Source organism: Macaca mulatta, chromosome 9 (genome assembly GCF_049350105.2).
Source record: "Macaca mulatta isolate MMU2019108-1 chromosome 9, T2T-MMU8v2.0, whole genome shotgun sequence".
Taxonomy (NCBI): domain Eukaryota; kingdom Metazoa; phylum Chordata; class Mammalia; order Primates; family Cercopithecidae; genus Macaca; species Macaca mulatta.
Window position 1 is genome coordinate 134,932,390 of NC_133414.1, and position 26,728 is coordinate 134,959,117.

The 26,728-nt window shown below is 41.4% G+C and overlaps 1 protein-coding gene across 3 annotated transcripts; it reads right to left on the reverse strand.

Moving 5' to 3' along the window:
• Positions 1 to 1,346: 1,346 nt before the first annotated feature.
• FAM24B (family with sequence similarity 24 member B) lies at positions 1,347 to 26,686 on the reverse strand. 3 transcript variants are annotated; one of them, XM_077947802.1, is made up of 4 exons: positions 26,506 to 26,622; positions 8,907 to 9,089; positions 2,663 to 2,789; positions 1,347 to 1,672 (listed from the first exon to the last, which is right to left on the reverse strand). In XM_077947802.1, exons 3-4 carry the CDS (start codon positions 2,752 to 2,754, stop codon positions 1,480 to 1,482), a joined length of 285 nt encoding a protein of 94 aa, XP_077803928.1. In that variant the 5' UTR covers positions 2,755 to 2,789; positions 8,907 to 9,089; positions 26,506 to 26,622; the 3' UTR covers positions 1,347 to 1,479. The 3 variants fall into 3 exon arrangements, 1 of the variants encoding a protein (XP_077803928.1); XR_013398441.1 differs by lacking the exon at positions 2,663 to 2,789 and having other exon boundaries at positions 1,560 to 1,672; positions 26,506 to 26,686; XR_013398440.1 differs by lacking the exons at positions 1,347 to 1,672; positions 2,663 to 2,789; positions 8,907 to 9,089 and adding an exon at positions 15,010 to 15,126 and having other exon boundaries at positions 26,506 to 26,620.
• Positions 26,687 to 26,728: the final 42 nt, after the last annotated feature.

Genomic DNA, 26,728 nt, shown 5'->3' on the forward strand with positions numbered 1-26,728 from the left:
GCTCAGATGAGTAAAGGGACTTCTCCTGGTGAAGGCCAAATTGGGATGGGAACTGGGTCCATAGGGCTCTAAAACCCATGTGTGGTGCTCTGTCCTCCTGCTAATGGGAGTATCCTGAAGACCTTTGTCCCACCTGCCTCCCTCACAGCCCCTGCAATACCTGCACCAGGAGTAATCACCCACATGGGGAGGCCCTGGCACAGGCGTCCTGGGTCCAGGCACTGGGCCACCCACTGTGTGCGGTAACAGGGGATTTGTATGTGCTCCATCTGTCAGAGCTTGCTGGTGACAAGAGAAAATCAAAGGCAGGGGACAGAGACAGTGCCCAGAAACTTAAGGGGGACAGGTGACCTCCGGCTGGAGGCTGCCCGGATTTGGCCTCTTCCCAAGCATGCTGGGGCTGGAGGCTCAGCCTCCAGGAAGTGCTCGGCCTCTACAGACAGCTCTTCCACCCACATCTGGCCCGTTTCTGTGCCTAGATGTCACAGCTGTTTCCTTCATTTGCGACTTCTGTTTTCCTTTTTACCCTCTTTTAGTAGATTACCATCTGTTACTAGCTAATAATTCTTCACATTCAGTATACATGTGAAGGTCACAAGCAAGGGTTTAGTTCATGAGAGGAGTGGACATGCGGTTACAGATGGGGAATCATGCTTAGAAAGGGGTTCCAGGAGGCTCAAGCGCAGGAGCTGGAACAGAAGGCAGCTGGGAGTAGAAATGGGGAGTGGTGCTTCCTGTCACCTGTTGTGGTCAGGGAGTCTGGGCTTTGGCCTTTGGCTGGTGGTTGGTGTTACAGTTGAAGATGTTGATGGCTGGATCAACACACATCACTGTTACCGTGATCCACGAAGGAGTCACATGCTCTGGAGATTTGGGGATTGCAGTAGGATGAAACTGGTTTTCAAAAGGTCCTTTTGAGGTCACTGAGCTCAGGCCTATCTTACACAGGTCAGACAACTTTAACACAGGGAGATCCTGCCTGGCTCCTCTCACTGTCTTGGATAAATGGACAGGACAACAGGACAGGTGTCAGGACATGACACCATTTTCTGCGGTGGATGTCAACCATCCAAGCTCTCACGAGAGCTAAATGAGTGACTCCAGCTGGACGAGATCAGCTGGGCGGAAATTGGAAACGTCGTAAGAACAGTGTGCATTTTCCTTCTCGGGTGGGAGATGTGCTGGACACTTTTATTCCAATTCTCTTTCTTCTATTGCAATGCTACAAGCTAATTTCCCCCACATTCCAAAGTGAGTAATAAATATATTTAAACAAAGAATGTTTATAATTAATAATCAAAAAATATTGGCGGCAAAGAGGATTATTTTTAATAGTGTACATTTATTCAAAAGTATATAAAACAACACTGTAAATTATATAATCTCACATAAAAACTCTAGAACTTGATTTGAATAACAAAACAATCTACTAAGAAAGAAATATTGCTCATGAAGATTTTTGTGCCCACCTTTCCCAAGTCAGAGGCCCTCATTTATGTCACAACAGCAGGGTGGCAGGGCATCAAAACTGGCATACATTCTACATCCTTCACAGCACTGCAGGGCAGGACAAGACTCCATGGCAATGGTTTTGGCCTGGCTGTTCTTGGCCCACCACACCTTGTCTGGGTTGTGATTTTTTACAGCCACAGCCTCAGGGTCCTTTGCAGCTCTTGAGAAAAGACACACACAAAGCATAGGCTTAGAATTTTTCTTCTCAGTCCTTTTGTTAGAACTGTTGGGGGTATTGGAAGTTTAGTGCTGAAGCCAGTGAAACATTAACACCAGTCCTACATTAAGGCTCTCTCCCCTGTCCCAAGTTCCTCTCCAATCCTTTCCTCTCCTATGATTGCTATAAACGTAAACTGAGGTTACAAAAGTAAGGGTGAGTGAATTCGCAAGCAAGGTCACCCAGCTGGTCACTGCAGGCCCCCGAGATGCAGGAATGATGGGAAGGTGCTGCATTCAGCTGTGTCCTGGGCTCCGGGATGTGCCATTGTGAACTCCTTAGAATGGGGACACAATTGCATCTGACAACCAATCTTTCTGGTACTTAAAGGGTCTTCTCCCCAAAAATGCAATCTTCTCTTATCTGATCTACCCTCCCTTGTCCACTGTCCCCCAGGTTTTTCACACAGGTCAGCTGTCCCTGAGATCTAGAGCCCCAGTCATTTTCCCCAAGGCCACCAGAAACAAATGGAGGAATACCCTGAGAGCTCCCAACTCAGGCAAGAAGAGATCAATCCAGCCCGTCCTCCACATGAGTACAAGGCAGAGCTCATTCACGCAGTCTCCCCAACAGAATCTGCAGCCTGCAGTGCCCAGGACAGAGGAAGGCTTGGCCAAGGTGCTGAATTAAACACCTGATGGTAAACTTAGTGAGATCCAGTGACAGCGAAGCAGTGCTGACACTCACAGGCCCAAGCTGAGAACATTCTAACCACCCCATCCAGAAAGAAAAAACATAGCTAGACTCAGCTGTCTTTTTGCCTTTACAAAGCTGCCTGTTCTTCTTGACCTCACCCAGGGGTATGGCCACAGCAGCAAGGAATGACCTTGCTCCAACAGGGAGCCCGGGTATCCCATTAAGGGAGTGTTATCTATCCCCTTTTCTCCATGTGACTCACTTTAGTGCATTGTTTATTTTGAACATGTGACTCACTTTAGTGCGTTGTATATTTTGAAGTAAAGACAGAGCACGACAACTATCAGCAGGAGCAAGGCTGCCAGGATACCACCAGCAATGACAAGCATAATCACTGTACGGAGGTCAAAAGACTTCGATGTACCTAGGCAGAGAAGTACAAGCAAGCACTGAGCCCACGTGGCCTCCCTCCCCACACAACCACCAAGCAATGTCAATGTCAGGGGAGGAGGAAGAAACCCCAAACACAGATCCTTATGTGTGTAAAACACAAATGTCTTCCCAGGGCAGTCTAGGATCCCAAGCTGGCCCAGAGATGGAAAAAAAGAAAAAAAAAAAGTCCATTTGTCAATGAAAAGGAATGGAAATGCAAAGTCCAGAGAGAAGGCTATCAGAAGGACAAACAGTGGGAAGAATCGTTCCCTTTCACAGGTGTGATGTGCAGCTGGCAACAACAAGCAGGCCTGCAGTGGAGCTGATGGCATCACTCCCCAGCGTCTGGGCCTCCTGAGCTATACTCATTTTCAGAGTCAGAAATGACCCCTCACTGGATGTCAGGCTCAAAGCTCTTCTGTGGAAATGACTGTTTTCAAATGTTACTGTCCCAACAATACTGAGAATATGCAAATCCATTTTGTAAATGATGCATATTTTAGGAAAAGAACTTTACAATTCTTCCTCTGACAACTGACATTTTTCCTCCTAAATCTTAAATTCTCCCAAGAAATCCATTTGAGATAAAAAATTAGTTTAACTTTCTGAAACTGGGAAAAAGTGAGCCAGAGGAGAAGAATAAACAATCTGACTGCCAAAGCATACTTACCACCTTTTAACTCTTCATGGCTGGGTGTAAGCCAACAGTAAAAAAAAATTACAATCAAAGTAAACTTTAGGGAACGGGACATCTTATCAGGAATTTCTCAAACTTTTAATTTGAGAAAGAAAATTCTAATGATTAACATCCAAAGTTGAAGACCTCGCTTTTAGAAGCAGTCTTCCAGTAGAGCTAGCAGAATGGATATCCACAATCTAGTTCCAACTTCTGTGCCAATCAGGACACAGGCTGTGTGACATCAACACTCTGGACACCAGCTCTCTTTCATGGAGTTCTGAATTCCATTCCACTTCCAGATATATTTTAGCACCAATGGAAGTAGATATGTCTAAATACTCTCTTAAGCCATGTAATATTCAATCTCCCCTTTTCAGGCTTTGTTTCCATCAGAGAAAAGTTTTAGTTAAGAGTCTGATTCCCAGAAATGCCACGTTATATTATTTTAAATGTCCACTTTTCCAAAAAGCCTATAAGAAAGTATGGCCCATAAAGGAGTAGGGGAGCAATAAATAAAAACTTTTTCTAGAAGAAGCCCGGACATTGGCCCTACTAGAAAAGACTTTTAAAGTCTTTTAAATATGTTCAAAGGAATCCATGTCCAAAAAACTAAAGGAAAATATGAAAATAATGTCTCATCATAAAAAATACCAATAAAGATAAAAATTATTAAAAAGAACCAAACAGAAATTATGGCATTGGAAACTACAATGACTGAAATGAAAAATTCACTAGAAGGGCTTAATAGCAGATGTGGATTGACAGAAGAAAGAATCAGTGAACTTGAATGTAGTTGAGATTATCCAAACTGCAATACAGAAAGAAAAATAAATGGGTAAAAATGAACACAGGACTTCCGGTTTCTGTGCCAGCATGTGAAGGGCTTAGGAGTCATCATTCCCATATTCACAAGTAAAAAGCTGAATAAACTGACTGAAGAATCAACAACTCTTAAGTCAACCAGAAAACTGGTCACAGGGCAAACAGCCACCACCAAAACTAAAGAGAGAGGTGAATACAGAGAATCTCAGCTTAGGAGCAGAAGCCATTGCCAGAGCCAGCAACTAGTAAGAACACTTACATGGTAACTGATGTCTTCCTGGATGATGAATAGGGACTAGTATAATATTTTAAAACTCCTGAGGGCCAAATTTTGTTTTGTTTTTTGTTTTGTTTTGTTGGGTTGTGGCTCCCTTTCATGAGTCATATCTCCAGGAGTATTGCAGGAAGTCAGGGACCCCGAATGGAGGGATGAGCTGAATCCATGACAGACGAACATAAATTGTGAAGATTTCATGGACATTTATTAGTTCCCCAAATTAATACTTTTATAATTTCTTACACCTGTCTTTACTACCATCTCTGAACATAAATTGTGAAGATTTCATGGACACTTATCACTTCCCCAATCAACACCCTTGTGATTTCCCATGCCTGTCTTTACTTTAATCTCTTAATCCCGTCATCTTTGTAAGCTGAGGAGGATGTATGTCACCTCAGGACCCTGTGATGATTGCGTTAACTGCACAAATTGTTTGTAGAGCATGTGTGCTTGATCAATATGAAATCTGGGCACCTTGGAAAAAGAACAGGATAACAGCAATGTTCAGGGAACAAGAGAGATAACCTTAAAATCTAACTGCTAGTGAGCTGGGCGGAACAGAGCCATATTTCTCTTCTTTCAAAAGCAAATAGGAGAAATATCGCTGAATTCTTTTTCTCAGCAAGGAACATCCCTGAGAAAGAGAATGGCCCCTGAGGGTAGGCCTCTGAAATGGCTGCTTTGGGGGTGGCTGTCTTTTATGGTCAAAGGAGAAGGGATGAAATAAGCCATGGTCTCCTGTAGTGCTCCCAGGCTTATTAGGACGAGGAAATTCCCGCCTAATAAATTTTGGTCAGACTGGTTGTCTGCTCTCAAACCCTGTCTCCTGGTAAGATGTTATCAAGACAATGTGTACCCGAAACTTCATTTGCAATTTTAATTTTGCCCCATCCTGTAGTCTTGTGATCTTGCCCTGCCTCCATTTGCTCTGTGATATTTTATTACCTTGTGAAGCACGTGATCTCTGTGACCCATATCCTATTCGTGCACTCCCTCCCTTTTTGAAAATCGCCAATAGAAACTTGCTGGTTTTACCGCTTGGGGAGCATCACGGAACCTACTGACATGTGATGTCTCTCCCGGACACCCAGCTTTAAAATTTCTCTCTCGTACTCTTTCCCTTTATTTCTCAGACCAGCTGACACTTACGGAAATAGAAAAGAACCCACGTTGAATATCGGGGCTGGAGTTTCCCCCAATACAGGAGCTCACCTGGTTCTTATAATGAAGACTACAGGAAAATCCTTTTATATTTTAGTCTCCACTGACACTGCAGTGGAGTTGGCCTTATTACCACTATGAGATAATAAAAGTCATGAAATTTCACCAGGCCTCCTCTGGTGCCACCCCAGAAGTTAAGTGGAAAGTTGTCTCATTACCTACTGGGTCAGAGAAGAAATCCAGACTCCCCAAGGGGTCTCCACTGATACCACAGGGGTCAGAGTTGAGTCTCTGCTCTTTATTCATCCTTCTCTGACACCACCCTGGTGGAGGGGTGCTTTGGGATACTTCTTTACTGCTTGGTAATAGTAGACTTCTAAGCTCTCTATTCAGTCTTTGCTGGTGGAGTTGGGATAAGGCCATAGTTTTTTCTACGGTGTTTGCCTAGAATGCAGAAGTTATTGTCTAAAAGTTTTCTCTCTTGTTGAATTGCCCATTTCCTGGTCTTTTGGCCAGAAAAACTAGTTTCTTGTTGGGGCTCTTTTGTCTGAACCCATTGGTGTTTCCAAGTTGCTCAATTCTTCAGCTCCAAGTTTAGGAATCTGAGACAAAAAACAAAACTTACGGAACTCACTGCCATGCTATTACTTTGATCCCAAGGTCCCTAGCTAGCCTTCCTTCTTCTCTCCACCTATTCAAGCCTTATGTTTGTTTTCTATATAATATCCATGGATTTTAGTTGTACTTAGGAAGAATAAAAGTATCTCTTCCCCTAATATGTGAAATTTTTAAATCAGTCCTCTGCTTAAAAGCCACAGCCTCTGCACCAACCCTACACTTGCTCAATCCTGAAAATGAGTGTCTCCTTAAATTGTGTACCCTGGGCCCTCCGCATGTGTTATCCAGCCCATATCTCGACATAACATCTTTCCAGCCTCATCTCCCTCTGTGTTACCCCACACCCCATGTATTTTCATGCCTCTGACCTGGTTAGATGGCCCTCCCTGTCCCTCACCTCCTCTATCTGCTGAAATACCATCCCGCAAGACTTCAATAAAATGCCGCGTTCTTATAAAACCTTCAGTGATTTCCGTCTTTCTCCCTCTCGTGTTAATTGTCCTCTCCCTATGTATCCATGCCCTTTGTTTGTGCCTATATGGAAATTTGAATTGTTGACTAGGTGTAGTGGTTCATGCCTGTAATCCCAGCACTTTGGGAGGGTGGGGCAAGAGGACTGGATTGAGCCCAGGAGCTTGAGATCAGCCTTGGCAATATGGTGAGACCCTATCTCTACAGAAAATTTTAAAAATGAAAATGAAAATAAATTAGCCAGGTGTGGTAGCAGATGTCTGTAGTCCCTACTTGGGTTCAGAGGGATATAACCCTAAATAAGCTTAGTTATCATTAAGGAGCTAGGGCCTGTGGACCCTCACCATGGGGGTGACTACTTCATCTCTCGGTTTCCTTCTATTTCTGTGGTTACTTGATTGCTGTTTGATTGTCTGTGGGCTTGTGCATTTAAAGTTTGCTTTTTCAAGGTGTTTGTGAGCTCCATGAGGGCAGGAGCTCTGCAACCCTAGGTATCAGAGAACCTGCAACCTATTAGGTGCTGGCACATGTTATGATCATTGACTGAAATCTGAATCTTGTCAATCTGGCACTCATCACTTTCTCCAACTGAACCTCTAAATTTAGACAGTGCAGTGACTCAGACATAGCAGTTAAACCCTGACTAATATTATTTCATTGATTAAAAAGAATGCATACTTTCTACATTGCTTATAAGTCACCAACATTTAACTACTTCCAATGTGTTTTAGTAATATCTTTCTGAGTTGTAATGAAGACAACCAGGAGGCAATAACTAAAACCTCTGTTTGAAAGACGAGGAAACCTAAGCTCAGAGAGTGGAAGTGACTCCCTTGGGTCACACAGCAAGTAACTGGCAGCAAAGAAACTAGGACCTGGTTCTATAATCCTTCCCTCCATCTCCTGCTTCCCAAGTCCAATGCTCTTCCACCCCCAGCCTTCCTGAACCTTCTGAAATGATGTGTTGTTCCCCATTCCCAGTCCCCCTAACTCTATTATTCAAAGGCTGTGATTTTGGCTGTCAGCTGAAAGATCTGCAAATAAATCTAGTTGCATTTTATCTAAGGAAGGGGCTGAGTTTTGTGTTGATGTTTTCATTCAAAGCAATATCTCACTGATGATTCACATGTGGTGACTACTCAAGAGTACTGAGAGGAACGGGGCCATGTGTTCCAGACGGCAAAAGGTAGGCAGCAACTGTGCTCAGAATCAGTGAGTTCAACTTTGCAAAATGCAATTCCTGATACAGGGGCTGGCCTTTTCTCTATGGAAATTCTCTGTAATTCATATCCACAAGGACTTTCACCCAAGTCAGTTATTTGCAAACTGCCCATCCTGTGACTAACACCTGAGTCAAATGGTTGCAAACGCCCTGAAGCATGCTAAATTGCATCTCTGGAGACAGAAGCATCCTGGATCCAAAACTACATAAGCCTGTGAGCTCCCTACTTGACCCAGTTCCCATCTCTGTGCCTCCTCCACAGCTCTTTCTGCTCTGCTCCCGGAAAACTCTTTACCTTCAGACTCTTGGTGCAGATGGGGACCTTGCTATGGCACTGGCAACTGCCATGAAAAGAGCTGGGTTTTGTCCCAGAGCGAGGATCTCCTTAACTGAATCCTTTATTCTCAGAGAAATAAAAATTGTGGTGAACAACATGCAATCAGATTTTATGAACTGCCAAGGTTTGAAGATAGTTTCTGTGTCTTTGTAAAATCTAAATGGCACATTTTACTATATGTCCCAGAACCAGATTACACCTCTCTTCCCATCTCCCATATTCTCATCCAATCATTCCCTCCAAAACTTTATGACTGTAAAATCAGTTTTAAAAGAACCAAAGAGAAAAAACTGCAAACTTAGTGACGGATTAGCATGTTCTACCTTATCAGTGCCTGTCTAGGTGATCCATGCAGATCCCCGAGAGGTGCAGGTATGACAAGGAAGGTCACAATCTGCCATGCACTGCGCTCTGGGATCTGCCGTCTAACTCACAGGCTTAACTTCCACAAAATGTGACAAGACTGAGTCTGTCAAACCAGCTTCTCATTTCTTGGGAGGCATTCTTCTCCATACTCACATGATTCAAGAGAAGTAACAGTTCATCTTATTTCACCTGCATACATAATGGCTCCTCTGCTCCAGGAAGGGCAAGAAACATTTCAAAAAGAGCTCCAACTTCATCATGGGTCAGACATCCTCTTGTCAGGCATCCTCCAGGGTCTTCCAAGTGCAGCTTCCCATCTCACCATCTCTTAGGCAACTGGAGAAGGGAAAAGAGAACAGCTCAAGAACTCTGTAGCTCAGCAAAGGGGAGATCATTCAGCTTGTCAGTTTTTTCAGTCTATAGTGCCTCAGACAGAGGGAGAGCTCAGCTAACATGCTGAGTTAAACACCCAATAGGAAACTCAATTATTTAAAGTGACACCAAGGCAGTGCTGACACACAGAGCCACCAGGCTGAGAACATTTTATTTACAAGCTCACAGCCCCAAGCCAGAAGGTAAAAAAAGCCAAGAGTGTACACAAACATGCCTTTGCCTTTCAACCTCTCCTGCTGTTCTTGACCTGAACCATATGTGGCTGCCACAGCAAGGAATGCCTCTGCGGAAGCAGAGAGTGTCCAGGTATCCCATTTGAAGGGATGTCCCTCATTGTTAAGTGACTCACATCTTTGCCATGGCACATTAGAAAGGGACACAATCAGCACAGGGGCAGTAACCAGGACGAGACCAAAACCAACTATAATCTCTGTCCCAAGACCAGCAGTCTCAACGTTTATATGGATAGACACCCAACTTGTGGTGGCTTACTTTGTGAAAAGCCAAATATCCTCTATGAGGAGCTAAGCAGGCAGTGCCAACGATGTTCCCTGTGTAGCAAACAAGCAACCTCTCCTGCTGTTCTTGACCTGAACCATCTGTGGCTGCTGCTGCAAGGAATGACCCTGCTGAAGCAGAGTTTCAGCGTGGGGAGTCAGCAGTGCCTGCCTTCAAGGGGTCAGCCTAGGGGAGGTCCATAAAGCCCTGATTCTGCAGCTCAATCCCAACAAGAACGGCCTTTCACACTGGAAAGACCAGAGAGCAAAAGTATCTGAATATCTTTCCCACTTCCAGTGTGTTGAGGCCTCAGTCTCAGTCTAGCCATGCTGGGGAGTCTCCAGGGGTCTCTCCTTCTTTCCCTGGGCCTAAATCAGGACTGCAGAAGCATCCTTACTGGCCCCAAAGGTTCCTTCTCCAGCTCCCTCTCCCCTGGACAGACCCACTGCATGTTGCAAAGAGATGTAGACAGTGATTACGGATCGATCTTCATTTCACCTGGACTGAGAAAAATCACCCTGGGTTACTGCTGCTTCCCTCAGCCACTATACCCCTCCCTCCACTTCCCACCTCTAAACACCAGTGGTCTCATGATGTCCCTAAGCTGCCAGCCCCCAGAGCCAGGCCCAGTCCTGCATTTACATTTCACTGGATGGACACAAACAGAATTTGGTTGCTTGTGACTGTAGGAATGAGGTTCCTATTTCTTGCTGGCTGATGGCCCAAAGCCACTCTTAGCTCCTACAGGCCACCACTCACAGGCCCTCTCACTCCAAGGCAGTTTACTTCTCCTTCCAGGCTGGGAGGAAAGCCTCTCTCTGATGCTCCGTCTCTGATGCTCCACCCACCTTCTGTAAAAGGGCTCACCTAATAAGGTCAGATCTACCCAGATAATCTCTATTTTGATTAGCTCAAAGTCAGCTGATTAGTAACCTAGACACAAGAGTGACATTCCATCATATTCCCTGGTCCAGCCTACCCTTTAGGGGATAGGAATATACAGGATATTTGCATGGGGGAGCTGGAACCTTGGGGGTCATCAGAGAACTTTGCCTACCATGAGGCTACTATGCTGCCACTTATAAAAGGGAACCATTTTGGTCCAAAACATGAAGTCAACGAGCTTTGCTGCAATTGAATTTTCACGATTCTTTCTTGCTATTACATAAGTCAGTCTTCAAAGCAATAAATATTGAATTGCTATCTAATCCATTTACACTTCACAACTGGTCATTTCTCTTACTACATTTAAATAAGTTTATAAAACTCAAATTATCAGTACAACGCTGGGAACCTTTACCTCTGCTCTACAAAGGCAGTTTTGCTGTACTTGTGTATTTATGGTACTTAAGTATCCGTCTCCTTGTATTTCTCTAGTTTTGTCATGTTCTCCAAAGCACTCATCATTCAGACTTGCCTCCAGTCAAGTTTTGAGGCCTTAATAACAAAAACAATGTTATAAGCTCTTGAGGAAGTACAGACCCTTCAAACTCACATATCTAGGCCTTAAACTGTCAAACTGAAGCTTGAAAAAGGAACAAAAGAAAACATTATCAGTTTACTTTTATGTCCCCCAAATGGGCTGGAAGTGCATGTCAGTGCCTGCTGACCAGCTGACAACTACTCAGGCACTGGCAAGGCTGGCTCTGAATGCTCAGGATGGCTCCACTGTGCCCCTGCGCATCCCTCCCCATGCACACCTGTGCCCACAGCAGATTACTCCTCCTGCATTCTTGAATGTGCACCTTTGGGTCCTGAAGCAGGAAAGTTCTAGGAACTGGGGGAAGATCACAGAGTGGTTACCCGGGTAGCCCTTACTGTCTGTGGGGCACACAGAGCCCTTGAATCCTTCTAAACATGGTGTCCTCGGTACCAGCGAGAAGTACCCCTTGGGCTGGTGCTCCCCAGAGACTACAGAGGGAGCGTACTAAGGCTTCAGGGCACCCCACCTTCCCTGGCAGTTATGCAACAGACTTCTGTGAGCAAAATCTGAACATGGTTCCTCTAGGGATCTGGCAATATATTAAATTTCCTTAGGAAAGATGCTTTTTTCTTCCTGCAGACGTCAGGTTTCCATCAGCAGTTCCTCTTCCAGGACTCAGGACTAGGCTCCCACAGAATTGGCCATCCTTGGTCTCTCTGCATTTTTCGTATGAAAGTGGATAGCACACATACGACAAGGCAGGCCCTGACTGATTCTCCTAGTAAAGATACAGTAATCCACTTCTTGACTCAGGCGGTTTAGTACTCAGACACCAAAAGAGAGATTAGCCAAAGACGTCCCAATCCCTGTTCCACACTCCAAATAGGATGACACCAAACAAAACAGGTTGGATGACTGTGATGTGAGTTGTGGAATAATTTGTTGCTAAGGAGCCAATTATAGACTGAAGCTAAGTGGTTTAATATTCTGAAGCTGTATTCTCATGGAAGCATGGCAGAAAGCTTTATACCTTATCAGAACAGAGGCAGCCATTAGGAACTGACTTTTGAAAGCCTCCCAGAGGAGAGAAGATGGTGAGTGAGAGATGGCCTTGTAGCAGCTCCTTACAAGCCTCTCAAATCCTTCTTGATCCTGGAGGATCAAAGGCATTCCACCAAGCTTCAGATTAACTAGGGTTCAGGCCTCGTCTTGCATGGCCAGAAGGGTGGAAAGGTGCAAGGTTGCCAGGGTGCAATGGCAGAGCCATTCCCTTACATACTCTTGTACCAACTGTCATAGGTCAGGAACCTGGAAAACAGACTGACACAGAGGCTTGTGTACAGGAGGCTCCCTGGGGAGTGTATACAAAATCCACCCCTGTGAGGGGTGAGGGAAGCAGGACTGAAGAGTCAATGAACTATGAAGCAGCTGCAATAAAAGGTTCTCACCAATTCTCCAAGACTTTAAGGCTAGGCTGGCCCTTCCAAGATGCCCCATTGAGGCAGTGTGCTCAGACCTTTATATGCCTATATCAACTAGTCACTGGATGAGGAGTTGTTCAAGGACGGTCTGTGAAGTTGTTCAAGACAACTGTCTTGAATTCCTGGAGAGCAGTGGCACGGAGAGCCATCAGCTGCCAACACTCCCGGCAGTTTGTATTTTGTCTGGGCACAGCCCCTTCCACCCAAAATTTTGATCTGACTTTTTTTTTAACTTGTGCACAGTAAAGTTTGCTCTTTGTGATGTATAGTAGTATGGGTTTTAGACAAATGCACGGAATCAGGTATTTGTCCACAATTGTACCATAAAGAACAGTTCCATCACCTTAAAAAGTTCCCTTCTGTGGCCCCTATAGTCAACTTCTCCCCTATATGCCACCACTTGGCAACCACGGATCAATTTTCCATCCTTTTGTTTTGGGTTTGCAGATTGTCATATAAACTAAATCATATTATACTTAGCCTTTTGGACCTGGTGTTGTGCACTTAGGAAAATGCATTTAATATTTGTATATCAATAGTTTCTTTTTATGGTGAAGTAATATTCTGCTGTTTGAATGGACCACAGTTTATCCATTCACACACTGAAGGACATGTGGATTTATTTCCAGGTTTTGACAAGTATAAAAAAGCTGCTATAATACATTCCCATACCAGTTTTTGTGTGAATGTAAGTTTTCAGTTCATTTGGTAAATACTTAAGGGTAGAACTGCTGGGTTGTGTATTCAGTGTATGTCTGACTTTATAAAAAACTGCCAAACTGTTTTACAGAGTAGGTGTATCATTTTTCATTCTCACTAGCAATGAAATTGAATTCTAGCCGCTATGTTTACTCTTCAGCATTTGATAATGTCAGAGGATTTTTTGTTTGCTTGCTTGTCATTCTAACACATCTGAAGTGGTATCTGGCTGTTATTATTTGATTTATTTAATTACTAATAATTTTGAGCATCTTTTCATATGCTTATTTGCCATCCATATGCTTATTGGTAGATACCTTCCTTGATAAAGTATCTTTTTAGCTCTTTTGCTTATTTCTTGAAATTAGGTATTTACTTTATTATTCAGTTTTTAGAGTTTCTTCTTTAATATAATCTGGATATAAGTCCTTTATGAAATACGTGATTTGCAAATACTTTCTCCTAGTCTATGGCTTTTCTTTTTGTTCTTTTAAGTGTGTCTTCAATAAAGCAAGTTTTTAATTAGATAAACTCCAATATATCCTTTTATTCACAGATTATATTTTTGTTGTCATATCTAAAATGTCATTGCCAAACCCACTGTCATACAGATTTTCTATTTTCTTCTATATGTTTTATAGTTTTATATTTTACATTTCGGTCTACAATTCATACTGCTTTAGTTTTTGTAAATGAGGTATATGTTGAGGTTCATTTTTTGGCACATGGACATCCAATTGGTTCATAAATACTTTGCCTTTGAAAATTTTTCAAAAATCATCTTGTTTTTGTGGATCTATTTCTGGGCTCTCCATTCTGTTCCACCAATCTGTGTCAAACTGCATTGGTCACTGTAGCTTCAAAATAAGTCTTAATATTAATAGTGTGAGTCCTTAAACTTTGTTATTTTTCAGTTTGTTTTGGCTATTCTAATTCCTTTGCCTCTTCGTATACATTTTAGAATCAACTTGTAGCTATCTACAACAACTTTCTACATTGAATCTGTAGACCAAATTGGGGAGAATTGACATCTTAACAGTGGATTTTCCTATCCACAAACATGGACTATCACCACTTATTTAGATATTCTTTGATTAATTTCCATCAATGTTTTATAATACTCAGAATACACATCCTACACAAAGTTTATTAGATTTATACCTAAATGCTTCTTTAACTTTTAGTGCTATTGTAAACAGTATTATTTTCAAGTTTCAAATTCTAATTGTTCATTGCTGGTATACAGGAGCAGTGAATTTTTATACATTGACTTCATTGCTGAGCTCACATTCTGAGCCACTGGACATTCTTTGAAAACTAGTCAGCCGTATCATCTTTCTGCTCTAACAGTACCCATTGATCTTAGAGTAAAATCCAAACTCATTATCTGACCTACACAGACCTTCATAATCTGACCATTTACCTGCCTCTCTTTCCTGTCACCTCCTCCCATCTTGCTTCCTTTCACTGACATTCAAGCCACACTGGCCCTCCTCCCCTTATTGTGTAGACATGCCCAGTTGCTTCCTGCCTCAAGGCCTTAACCCTTGTCTGCTTCTTTGCCTAACATGCACCAAACCCTCCCCAAGGCCATGTCACACCTGAGTGCATTCCTCTTTATGTCTTTGCTAAAATTTCCCCTTCTCAAAATGGCATTCCTTGGCCATATTATTGAACCCCCACCTACAAGACACCCTCTATCTCATCACCTTATTTAATTAGATTCTAAAGAGCAATGACAATTTAACTTTGGTTTATTTACCATGTGTCTCCCATATTTAGAATATAAATGCCATGACAGCAGGGACCGTCTCTCATGTTCATTTCAATATTCATATTCCTTAGAATAAGACTCAGTAAGTATAAGCATTTTAGAAATCTGGAGGAGAAAGAAGAGAAAAAAGAAAAGTAAATACATGAAGTTATTAACAGTGATTGTCTATAAGTGGTTGGGATTGTGACATTTTATTATTTTTCTTTTCAGTGTATTTCTTATTTTTCTAAAAAAACATGTACTGTTCTTCAAATGAGTTATTTTTAACTAAAAATAAATGAATAAAAGGCCTTTGTTTTTAGGGACTTTTCAGCCAATAATAAGCAAAATGATTGTTGCATTATATATGGAGATTATAAAGAATAAGTCAGGTTTCATTACAAACTGGGTTTTTTTTTTTTTAACACAAATGCAAATAAGAATTCTTCTAGTATAACAACGTTCCTTCTGCCTTATATTTTCTTTGCTCTTTAAGGACTATACATAGAGACATCATAACTACTTTTCCCTCCAGGTGTCCAAATGGGAGAAACCAACTGCTGATGGTATTTAGCTAAATGACTGTGTAAGAATCACCTGTGGAAGGTATATTCCCACTCATTGTGTGGCCAACTCTTCTTAGTACCAAGTGTGGTCTCTATTAGGCAAATCAAGCTGTAGGGCCAGCCTGGGAGGGGACAGCCTAAAGGAAGCCCATGAAGCATTGAACCTGAGCTCAATTTCAATGAGAACCATTACGGAATAGTGGAAAGACCAGAGACAAAGAACCATCTTTCCCACTTCCATTAAGCCAAGGCATTTGGTCTTATCACCAGGACATGTAGCTTCTTGGCCATGTTAAAGAATCTCTATGGAAAGAATTCAGCTGCTCCTACCTACAGGTAACAGTAACATCCACAATCACAAAGTAATAGCTGACAGTACACTGATTGATGATTTCATGCCTGGCACTAGCTCTTAGATATTTCATTCTCTTAAGAGACCCCATGAGGTAGGTAACACTATTATCATCCCCATTTTATTAATGGAGGCAATAACAAATGGGAAAACATGGACATATGGAGGTTGAGAACTTGTCCAAGGCCATACAGTTAGCAGGGAAAAGGGCCAGGAATTGAACTCAGCAAATCTGGTTGCAGAGGCAGGCTATAAACCACAAGACTAGTGGTTAGCAAACTGTATGTGCATTCGAATCAGCTACAGAGCTTTCAAAAGTCTTTTTAGAACAGTTTTCTGTTTATTTTTAAATTGAGTAGATAGGGCAGAATTCCCATATGGCCCTCTCCCCTGCTCACATACACTGTTATTTTCTTTTATTCAGTCTGTCCTGTTTAGTTCTGTGTTTAATTCCTTAGCGAATACTTCATTTGCACTGATTCACTGAAGTAACAACCTCAAAACTTCATTACCATCCATAGGCATAGCCTCGGATGTTGTTGCCAGGGCTCTTTACCAACATCTCCTAACTGTTTTTCCATTTCCTGGTTTCATTTTCAGGCTGGCCCCCTCCACATACTGGGCCAGTGTCAACTACAAGCCCACATCCTTAAAATCTATGATCTAGAAAGGAGAGAGATAATGTCCTTTTCCAGGGTCCACAAATCCTACAAAAGGAGTTTGGTCTTCCCTGGATCACCTGCCCTTCAATTGTACCAGTCCCTGTGGAAAAAGGGACAAGGGCCCATGATCTTGTTCAGGTCAGGGTCACATGCATTGTCACTGATAACTCCTGCCACAATCACAGTGGATAAGCGGTGAAGCTCATCCCCAAGGGAAAGGGATTCCGAGCCAACTGAAACAACACATGTTCACTGTAGAAAGCAAGAGTGAAAAACATGAAGTTGTTGAAAATGTTTAGCATTACAGTAATTTTATTCTGATCATTTAATACAAGAAAGTCAAATAGGAATTCAAATTTTCAACTTTACTTTTGGTATTGATGAATAATGAAGAACCTTAGCTTCTTCATACTTCCACAGTTCATTGGAGTTAAAACAATCAGGTATTACATATTTCACTTGCTTTTTTAAAAGTTCTCCTAAAAAGCTGTGAGAATTCTACACCAGCATGGGTCACTGTTGCATAATATCACTGAGGTCTGTTGTGTGTACTACTTTTCACCAGCAAAGGAAAAATGAAGGATTTTTTGAGTAACTTTTGTATACATATTTAGGTACCACACTTTTACTAATAAAAGTAACTTTGACAAGAAAAAACATCTTGTATTACTGTGGTGCATGTTACAATTAATGAGACAATATTAATATATTAACTAAGTTCGGTAATTTATATTCAGTTTTCTCACTCTGTGTGTTGTACAGTCCTACAGGTTTTGACAAATGGATGTATCCACCATTATAGTATCACATACAGATTAATTTTGCCCCCAAAATCCCATGCTTCACTTATTCAACATTACCCTTCTCCCTTCCCCCTGCCAGACCCTGCCAACTGTTCTTTTAATTGTTCCTATAGTTTTGCCTTATCCAGAATGTCACATAGTTGGAACCATATAGTATGTGGCCTTTTAAGGCTAACTTGTTACAACTGGCAATGGTCACTTAAGGTTTCTCCATGTCATTTTGTTACTTGACAGCTCATTTATTTTCATCATGGAATAATATTCTATTATATGAAAATACCAGTTCTTTATTTACCTACTGAAGGACATCTTAGTTGCTTCCAGCTTTTGCCAGTTATGAATAAAGCTACTATACAAGTTCATGTGCAGGTTTTTGTGTACCCACAGATTTTCAGCTCAGCAGGATAAATAACTAGGAGTCCAACTGCTGAGTCATATGTACCATTTAAAATTCCAACCAGCAGTGAATGAGAATTCTTGGTGCTATGCATACCCACCAGCATCATTTGGTATTGTCAGGTTTTGTTTTTTTATTTTAGCCATTCTAATACATACTCGTTAAGTATGATGTTAGCTGTAGGTTGTTTGTACACGTTCTTTATTAACTTGAAGAAGTTCCCATCTATTCCTAGTTTCCTGAGTATTTATTTTATGATGAATGGGTGCTGAATTTTGTCAAATCCTCTTTTCTGCATCTATTGATATGATTTTTTTTCTTTTATTCTTTATGTGATAGGTTGCACTAATTGGTTTTCAATATTGAACGAGAAACATACAAGAATACCTTACACACCTGGAGTAACTCCCACTTGGTGTTGATATATAATACTTTTTTTACTTGTTGGATTCTATTTGATATTTTATTGAGGATTTTTGCATCTGTGTTCATGAGAGGTATTGGTCTGTATGTTTCCATTCTCCTAATGATTTTATTTTGCTTTGGTGTTAGGGTAATGCTGGCCTCATATAATGAATTAGGAAGTGTTTTCTGTGCTTCTATTTTCTGGATAAAACTGCAGAAAATTTGTATTATTTCTGCCACAAATGTTTGGGAAAATTCACAAGTGAACTCATGTGGTCCTGGTGCTTTATTTTTTGGAAGGGTAATTATTAATTTTATTTTTTTACTAGATATAGGCCTATTTAGATTATATATTTCTCCTTTCTAAGTTTGGGCACGTTGTGTCTTTTAAGAAATTTATCCATTTCATCTGTCATCAAATTCAGAGACAGCTGCTTGTATTATTCCTTTTTTACCCTTTTTTTTTTTTTTTTTTTTTTTGAGATGGAGTCTCACTCGTCGCCCAGGCTGAAGTGCAGTAGTGCATTCTCGGCTCACTGCAACCTCTGCCTCCCGGGTTCAAGCGATTCTCCTGCCTCAGCCTCCTGAGTAGCTGGGACTACAGACGTGTGCCACCACACCTGACTAGTTTTTTATTTTTAGTAGAGATGGGGTTTCACCATATTGGCCATGCTGGTCTCTTAACTCCTGACCTCAGGGGATCTGCCCAGCTCAGCCTCCCAAAGTGCTGGTATTACAGGCATGAGCCACCACGCCTGACCTCCCTTTTTATCCTTTTAATGCCTGTGGAATCAATACTAATGGTCCCGCTTTCATTTCTAACATTAATAATTTGTATCTTCTTTCTTTTTTAGCCTTCCCAGAGGATATTCAACTTTATCTATCTTTTCAAAGAACCAGTTTTTTATTTCATTTATTTTTTCTGTCAATTTCATTGATTTTTGCTGATTTTTATTATGTCTTCTCTTCTGCTTGCTTTACGTATACAGGCATACCTTGTTTTACTGTGCTTCACTGTACTGTGCCTCATAGATACTACATGTTTTGCGAACTGAAGATTTCTGGCAATTCTGTATTAAGAAGGTCTATCAGCACCATTTTTCAAACAGCATGTTCTTACTTGTGTCTCTGCTATAACATTTTGGTAATTCTTACAATATTTCAAACTTTTGCTTTATTATTATATATGTTATAGTGATCTGCGATCAGCAATCTTTGATGTTACTATTGCCATTGTTTTGGTTCACCATAAATCATGACCCTATAACATGGCAGACTTAAACAACAAATTGTGTTCTGAGTATTCCACTGACTGCCATTCCCTCATCTCTCTCCCTCTTCTCAGGCCTCCCTATTCCCTGAGACACAAAAACATCAAAATGATAACAATTAATAACCCTACAATAGTCTCTAAGTGTTCAAATGAAAGGAAGAGTCACATACGTCATACTTTAAATCAAAAGCTAGAAATGATTAAGCTTAGTAAGTAAGGCACATTGAAAACCCAGATAGGCTGAAAACTAGGCCTCTTGCATGAAACAGTTACCAAGTTGGAATGCAAAGGAAAAGTTCTCAAAGGAAATTAAAAGTGCTACTCCAGTGAACACACAGATAAGAATGCAAAATAGCTTTTTTACTGATATGAATAAAGTTTTAGTGGTCTGGATAGAAGATCAAACCAGCCACAACATTCCCTTAAGCCAAAACCTAATCCACAGCAATGCCCTAACTCTCTTCAATTCTGTGAAAGCTAAGAAAGGTAAGGAAACTGCATAAGAACAGATTGAATCTAATAGAGGTCAGTTCATGAGATTTAAAAAAATAAACCATCTCCATAACATAAAAGTGCAAGGTGAAACAGGAAGTGTTGATGTAGAAGGTACAGCAAGTTATCCAGAAGCTCTAGCTAGGATAATTCTTGAAGGTGGCCACATTTAACAATGGATTTTCAGTATAGATGAACACAGACTTCTATACGACAAAGATGCCCTTTAGGACTTGCATAGCTAGAGAGGTCAATGCCTGGCTTCAAAGCTGATTCTGACTCAAAAGGCAGGCTGACTTTGTCACTGGGGACTTATATAGCTGATGACTTCAAGTTTAAGCCAACACTCATTTACCATTCTGAAAATCCTAGGACTCTTAAGAATTATGCTAAATCTGCTCTGTCTTTGCTTTATACATGGAACAACTAAACCAGGATGACAACACATTGGTTTACTGAATATTTTAAGCTCCCTGCTTTGACCTCCTGCTCAGAAAAAATGTTTGTTTCAATACATTAGTGCTAACTAATGCCCAAGCGTTTGGATGGCAATGTACAAGGAGATTAATGTTTTCATGTCTACCAATACAACATCCATTCCGCAGCCCATGGATCAAGGAGTAATTTCAACTTTCAAGTCTTATTGTAGAAGAAATACATTTCATAAGGCTTTAGTTGCCATAGATAGCAATTTCTCACAGTATCTCTTAGGTATGCCTATATATTGCTCTTCTTTCTCTCGTTTCTTAAGGTGAAAGCTCACATAATTGATTTTAGATCATTCTTTTCCAACATGTACTCAATACTCTCCGTTTCCCTCTAAGCACTGCTCTTCTTGAATTCTACAAATTCTGATGAGTTGTATTTTCACTTTCATTTAGTTTGAAATACTTTTAAATTTCTCTTGAAACTTCTTTGAGCTAAGTGTTATTTTAGAAGCATGTATGTTAATCTCCAAATATTTTAGGATTTTTCAAGTATTTTTGTTATGAATTTCTAATTAAATACCATTGTGATCTGGGAACATACTTTGTATAATTTCTATTCTTTTAAATTTGTTAAGGGGTGTTTTATAGCCTGGAATATGCTCTATCTTGGTAAATGTTCCAGAAGTGTTTCAGAAAAATGTGTATTCTGCTATTGCTGAAGTGTCCTATTAATATCAATTAGATCCAGTGGACACACGGTACTATTCAGTTCAACTATATTCTTACTGATTTTCTGCATGCTGAAACTGTCAACTACTGATTCAGGGTTGTTGAAGTCTCCAACATTAATAGTGAATTTGTCTATTTCTCTTTGCAGTTCTATCAATTTTTGCTTCACATAGTTGATGCTCTGTTGTTAGGTAGATATACATTAAGGATTTTATTTTGCCTTCATTTATTCCTTCTCTGATGCTCTTCCTTTATGTAGATCCAAGTTCATGACCCTGGATCATTTTCCTTCCCTCTGAAGAACTTATTTTATTGCAACATAGGTTTATCACTGACAAATTCCCTCAGCTTTTGTTTGAGAAAATCTTTAAGTATACTTCATTTCTGAAAGATAATTCTTGCGGATACATTCTAGGTTGGTGGGGTTTCTCTTTCAACATTGTAAATATTTCACTCCAGTCCCTTCTTGCTTGGTTTCTAATCAGAAATGTAATTCTCATTCTTGTTCCTCTATAGCATGTATTTTTTCCTCTGGCTCCTTTCAGTGACTTTCTCTTTGACTTTGGTTTTCCACATCTTGAATATAATATGCCTAGGTACAGACTAAGCTTGAAAAACCTACGGCCTGCAGGCTGTATATAGCCCTGGACGGCTCTGAATGCAACTCAACACAAATTTGTAAACTTTCTTAAAACAGCATGAGGGTTTTTTTTGCAATTTTTAAGTTCATCAGCCATTGTTAGCATTAGTGCCTTTTATGTGTGGCCCAAGACAATTATTCTTCCAGTGTGGCCCAGGAACAACCCTGGTATAGACCTTTTGGTATTTATCTTGCTTGGTATTCCCTGAGCTTCCTGCTCTAAGAGCGGGTTTGGTGTCATTAATTTTGGATAATTCCCAACCATTATTGTCTCACATATTTCTTCCACTCTTTTCTCTTTCTTCTCCTTCTGGTATTACCATTATACATGTTATTACAAGTTTTGTAACTGTCCAACAGTTCTTGGATGGTCTACTTTTTCATTTTCTATTTTCTTTGCTTTTCAGTTGAAGTTTTTATTAGCAGTTCTTCAAGCTCATTTATTCTTTGGCCTGCCCAGTCTCCTGATAAACCCATCAAAGGCATTTATTTGTCACACTGTTTTTTGACTTGTATCATTTCCTTTTAAATCTTCCTTAGCGTTTCCATATCTCTGCTTATATTACCCTTTTACTCTTGCCTGCTATCTGCTTTTCCATTAGAGCCCTTAATATATCAATCATAGCTACCTTAAATTCCCTACTTGAGAATTACAAAATCTGCATCATATGTAAGAATGGTTCTGATATCTCCTTTGTCTCTTGTTCTTTCTTGCCTTTTAGCATGCTTTGTAAATTTTTGTTGAAAGCTAGACATAATATATCTGGAGGAATGTATAGAAACTGAGGTAATCAGGCTACTTGATTCATGTCAATCTGGCTGGAAGTTAGGCTGTGTTTAATGTTTGCTGTAGTTATCGGTGTCAGAAGCTTCAATCTACTATTCTTGCTTTGAGTTTTCACATTGTCATTGTCTTTGGGTTTCCCCCGAAACTCCTTTTAAATAAAATGTAGTCTGATAATAATGGGTCACAGCTGGCACTAGGGAAAGGCAGTCTCCTAATTTAACAAAACCCTGAAACTGGCGATCAACAGCTTGCCGATAAGATCTCAGGAGTTGGGCAAGTGGGTTCAAGCATGTGCACTAAGAGGCAAAATGGCAGAGTTTAACTGGTATATGACCTTCTAAGAACATTTAATGGGTAAGAGATGAATGCTTCAAGTAAGCACGCATACAACTCCAGTGAACACACTACGCATATGGCCCTGCCCTAGTGCTGGCACGCCACTGAGAATGCGGACCGCCCACCTGAGGGAAGAATTAGGCAAGAAGTAATGCCACCCCGGAAGCCTGTCAACATACAAGACCCAAAGTCAAAGGTCCAACCACGCACTTGATCTCTCAAGGCACTTGCTTGGCCTTCTTCCAAGTGTACTTTTACTTGCTTTTGTTCCATTTATAAAGCTTTTAAATAAATTTTTCCTCCTGCCCTAAAACTTGCCTTGGTCTCTCACTCTGCCTTATGACCCTTGATCGAATTCTTTCTTCTGACAAGAATTAAGGTTGCTGCGGCCCCCTGCAGATTCACCACCACTAACAACGGGAAAGCTAGAGGGGGCTGGAGTCTTCTAATTGTCCTTTCCCTAGAACAGATGAGGCTCTGGTAAAGTAGTTTCCCTTGAGAGAAGGCTTTTGTTAGGGAAAATGCTGAGGGCAGTTTTCAAAATGGTTACTTTGCCCCCTCCTTCCGCACAAAGCAAGAGGGAGTTTTAATCCAATCCTTGTCCTAAGAATCTGCTGCAGCTCTGAAAGGTAAAACTCCCAAAAGTGTAAGGGCACCATATGAGTGGTCTCCCAGGAGTTTCTAACTCTCAAGCTAATTCACACTCAGTCTCCAGCAAGTCATCAATGACCATTTTAAGTGTTCCTACCATTTACTACCTCATGAGGATTTCTGTTCCTAGCATGCTGATCTCAGTTGTGATTTTCAGCATTTGCCTATCCAGTTTTGGGGTGGCCATTTGCTTTGTGACCTCCATTATCTGATGGATATTTTAAAGGCTGTTAATGTTCCATTTGTTCAGCTTTTTTCTTGTGAGGACAGTTGTGATTGACTTCTAAGCTGTTTACATGTCACAGATGAAACCAGAAGTGTTAAGAAATAGCACACAAAAACAAAAACTTTCTGGAATATTCAATATTTTGAGGGTAAAAGGTCCTGGGACTAAAGTGTTTGATTGCCACTATGCAAAGGAACTCTGTTAGCAACAGTAGATACATATATGATTCTACTCTAAATTCTACAACAAGTTATATGTAATAAATTTCTCTTTAAAACAGTCAAGCAAAAAAATACATTGTGATATTGGTGGAATGATTTCAAAGATATGCTTTATTCTTTATTTCAAGTGAAAAAATAAAAATAAAGCAAAAAATACCATTTGCCATTCATGACAAGAGTAATTTATTACATTAAAATTGAGGTCACCTAGGCACCAGCACAACACCCTGGCTTTGTAACCATTTGAAGAGTTCTTTCTGCCTGCAACACAAAGACCATGGCACTGTAGTAAAGAAAGAGATTAATAGACATGAGGCCAGCCACACCATGAGGGAGACAGATTTAGTACTCAAATCATTCTCATCCAAAGCTTATAGGTTAGGAATTTTTCAGAGACAGTTTGGGGGAAGTGGTGGAGGTCACTAGGCTTGCTGCTGATTAGTTGGGGCAGAGATCAAATCATAAGGGGTGAAGCTGTCCTCTTGCGCATTGAATCACTTCTGGGTAGGGCCGTAGGAATGGTGGGTGTCAGACATGCAAAAAAACCTGAAAAGATATCTCAAAAGGTCAATCTGCAATAGTGGTGCTATCTGCAGGAATAATGGGGGAAGTTGCATATCTTATAACCTTCTGAATAATGACTGATAATAGCTCATGTCTGCACCTTAGCAGGACCCAGGCTCCTCTCCTCCTGCCAGCCTGATGCAAAAGCAGTTGAGTTTGGGGGAAGGCCTATTATAATTTAAACTACAGCCTAAATGTCCCAAAAGCCCAAGAATAATCAAGGAAAGATTAGGGGTGGGTTAGCTCAGACCTCTTTCACTGTCATAATTTTCTCACTAACTTTTGCAAAGTTTTTTCAGCTTTGAAAATAAGATTGAATTTGCCAGTTTCACCTCTTCCTACTCCTCTCATACTGTGATAGAGTTCCCAAACAACCTCTATTGCTATCTCTATCAATTCCATACAACAAACCTATACTCAATCTCTACTAGGCACAAAACAATTCCTAATTTCAACAACTGTACAGATGATTGGGAAAACAAACGTGAGAATTATTTAGTAAAGCTCCATACCACAAGAGAATTATAGTATCTAAAAACTCTAAGTGTAGCAGAGAGAAATTACTGACAAATTCTCAAACAGTGTGAAAGGCTGTGCTTGGCACTAAATGATGAACAGGATTTTTCTTGCTATCCAAAAGAAGGGGCATTCTAGGTAGAAGGAAAAGCATGTACAAAAGCAGGTGGGTCTAGGAAGCAGGCATAAGCCAAGGATAAAGGGCTTTGTATGTCTGTTAAGAAGTAATGGTGGCCAGGTGCGGTGGCTCACGCTTGTAATCCCAGCATTTTGGGGGGCCAAGGCGGGTGGATCACTTGAAGCCAGGAGTTTGAGACCAGCCTGGTCAACATGGCAAAACCCTGTCTCTCCTAAAAATACAAAAATTATCTGAGCCTGGTGGTGCACGCCTGTAGTCCCAGCTACTCGGGAGGCTGAGGCAGGAGAATCGCTTGAACCCAAGAGGCGTAGGTTGCAGGAGCCGAGATCACACCACTGCACTCCAGCCCGGGTGACAGAGTGAAACTCCATCTCAAAAAAAAGTAATGGTGATGGCGATTCAGTCAGAAAGCATAAAGCACCAGGACAATCGATAAAAGAGTAGAGGGCAGTGCAGAAAATGAAATGCAAGTGAGGAGATAATGGCTATTGACCAGTAAAGAAACTCCTGGAATTGTTCCGATGAAAGCTAGTATTTCAAAACAGAGGCAGAGATGGAGAAAGACAGGACAGTTTTTCTTTAAAAACCAAAAGTAAAACAAGACTGGGTGATATACTGAACATACGAGATTGAAAGAAAGGGGAGACGACAAGATGCTGTAGGTTTTCCGCCTTATTTAAGGAAGTCAAAAATCCAGCTTATAGTATTGATCTTGCTCATGAAGTTTCAGATAGGTAATTCTAAAAAGCCTATTTTCCTTTAGACTGTCCAGTTATGATAACATGTATCAAAGCTAACTTATGACTACAATGGGCAGGGCATAAAGAACAGAAAGGCTGGTGTACACAACTTAGAATGCATCTGGAGTACAAAAGGAAAAAAGAGGCGAGATCCACTTCCTATCCCATGGGGCATCTGGAAAACTCCCTCAGGCGACCGCTCCATCCAGACACCTGGGATCTTTCTCAGCCTTCTGATTTCTGTCACGAGGGCGTCCAGCACAGTCCTGGCAGCGCCGTAGGATCAGGGAGCATCAGCTGAGATGGCAACTGGCAAAGGCCCGTGTGGCCCAGCACCCACCACTAACGCCGTTCAGTATCTACCTCAACTCCCCTCTAAGGCGAGAATGTGTGTGAGGGAGGCAGGGAGAGTTCGGAGTAAAATTAACCCGAATCGACAGCGCGTCTGCCGCGCTAGCTGCCACAAATGCTGCAGACCCGACGGAGTGGAGCCAGAAAAGGCCCTGGCGTCCACTCGGGAGAGAACAAGGTCAGGAGTCCGTCCTGCACATCGTGTAGAGTGAAGAGACCACACCTACCTGACCACAGATGCTCCCCATCCGCCCAGCAACAGTGGTCCATGCTGCCTGCTATTTGTCCACCGCCGGCGTCGAAAAACCACCCTGGTGCCCACGCGCAGTGTACCGCGCCTGCGCATAGTCTCCAGAGGCTGAGCGCGGGTTGCCAGTGCGCATGCTCGGCTCTTTCGCGCTTCGTGGGCACCTTTTGAACTCCGTTGAGTCCAGTTGGTTTATGCGCATG

Bases quoted from the DNA above. Each gene is read 5' to 3' on its own strand.
- FAM24B (XM_077947802.1), bottom strand. From the start codon at position 2,754: ATGCTTGTCATTGCTGGTGGTATCCTGGCAGCCTTGCTCCTGCTGATA. The intron at 1,673-2,662 runs GTGAGTCACATG...TCTTTTCTCAAG, and splicing joins AAAATATACAACGCACTAAA to AGCTGCAAAGGACCCTGAGG.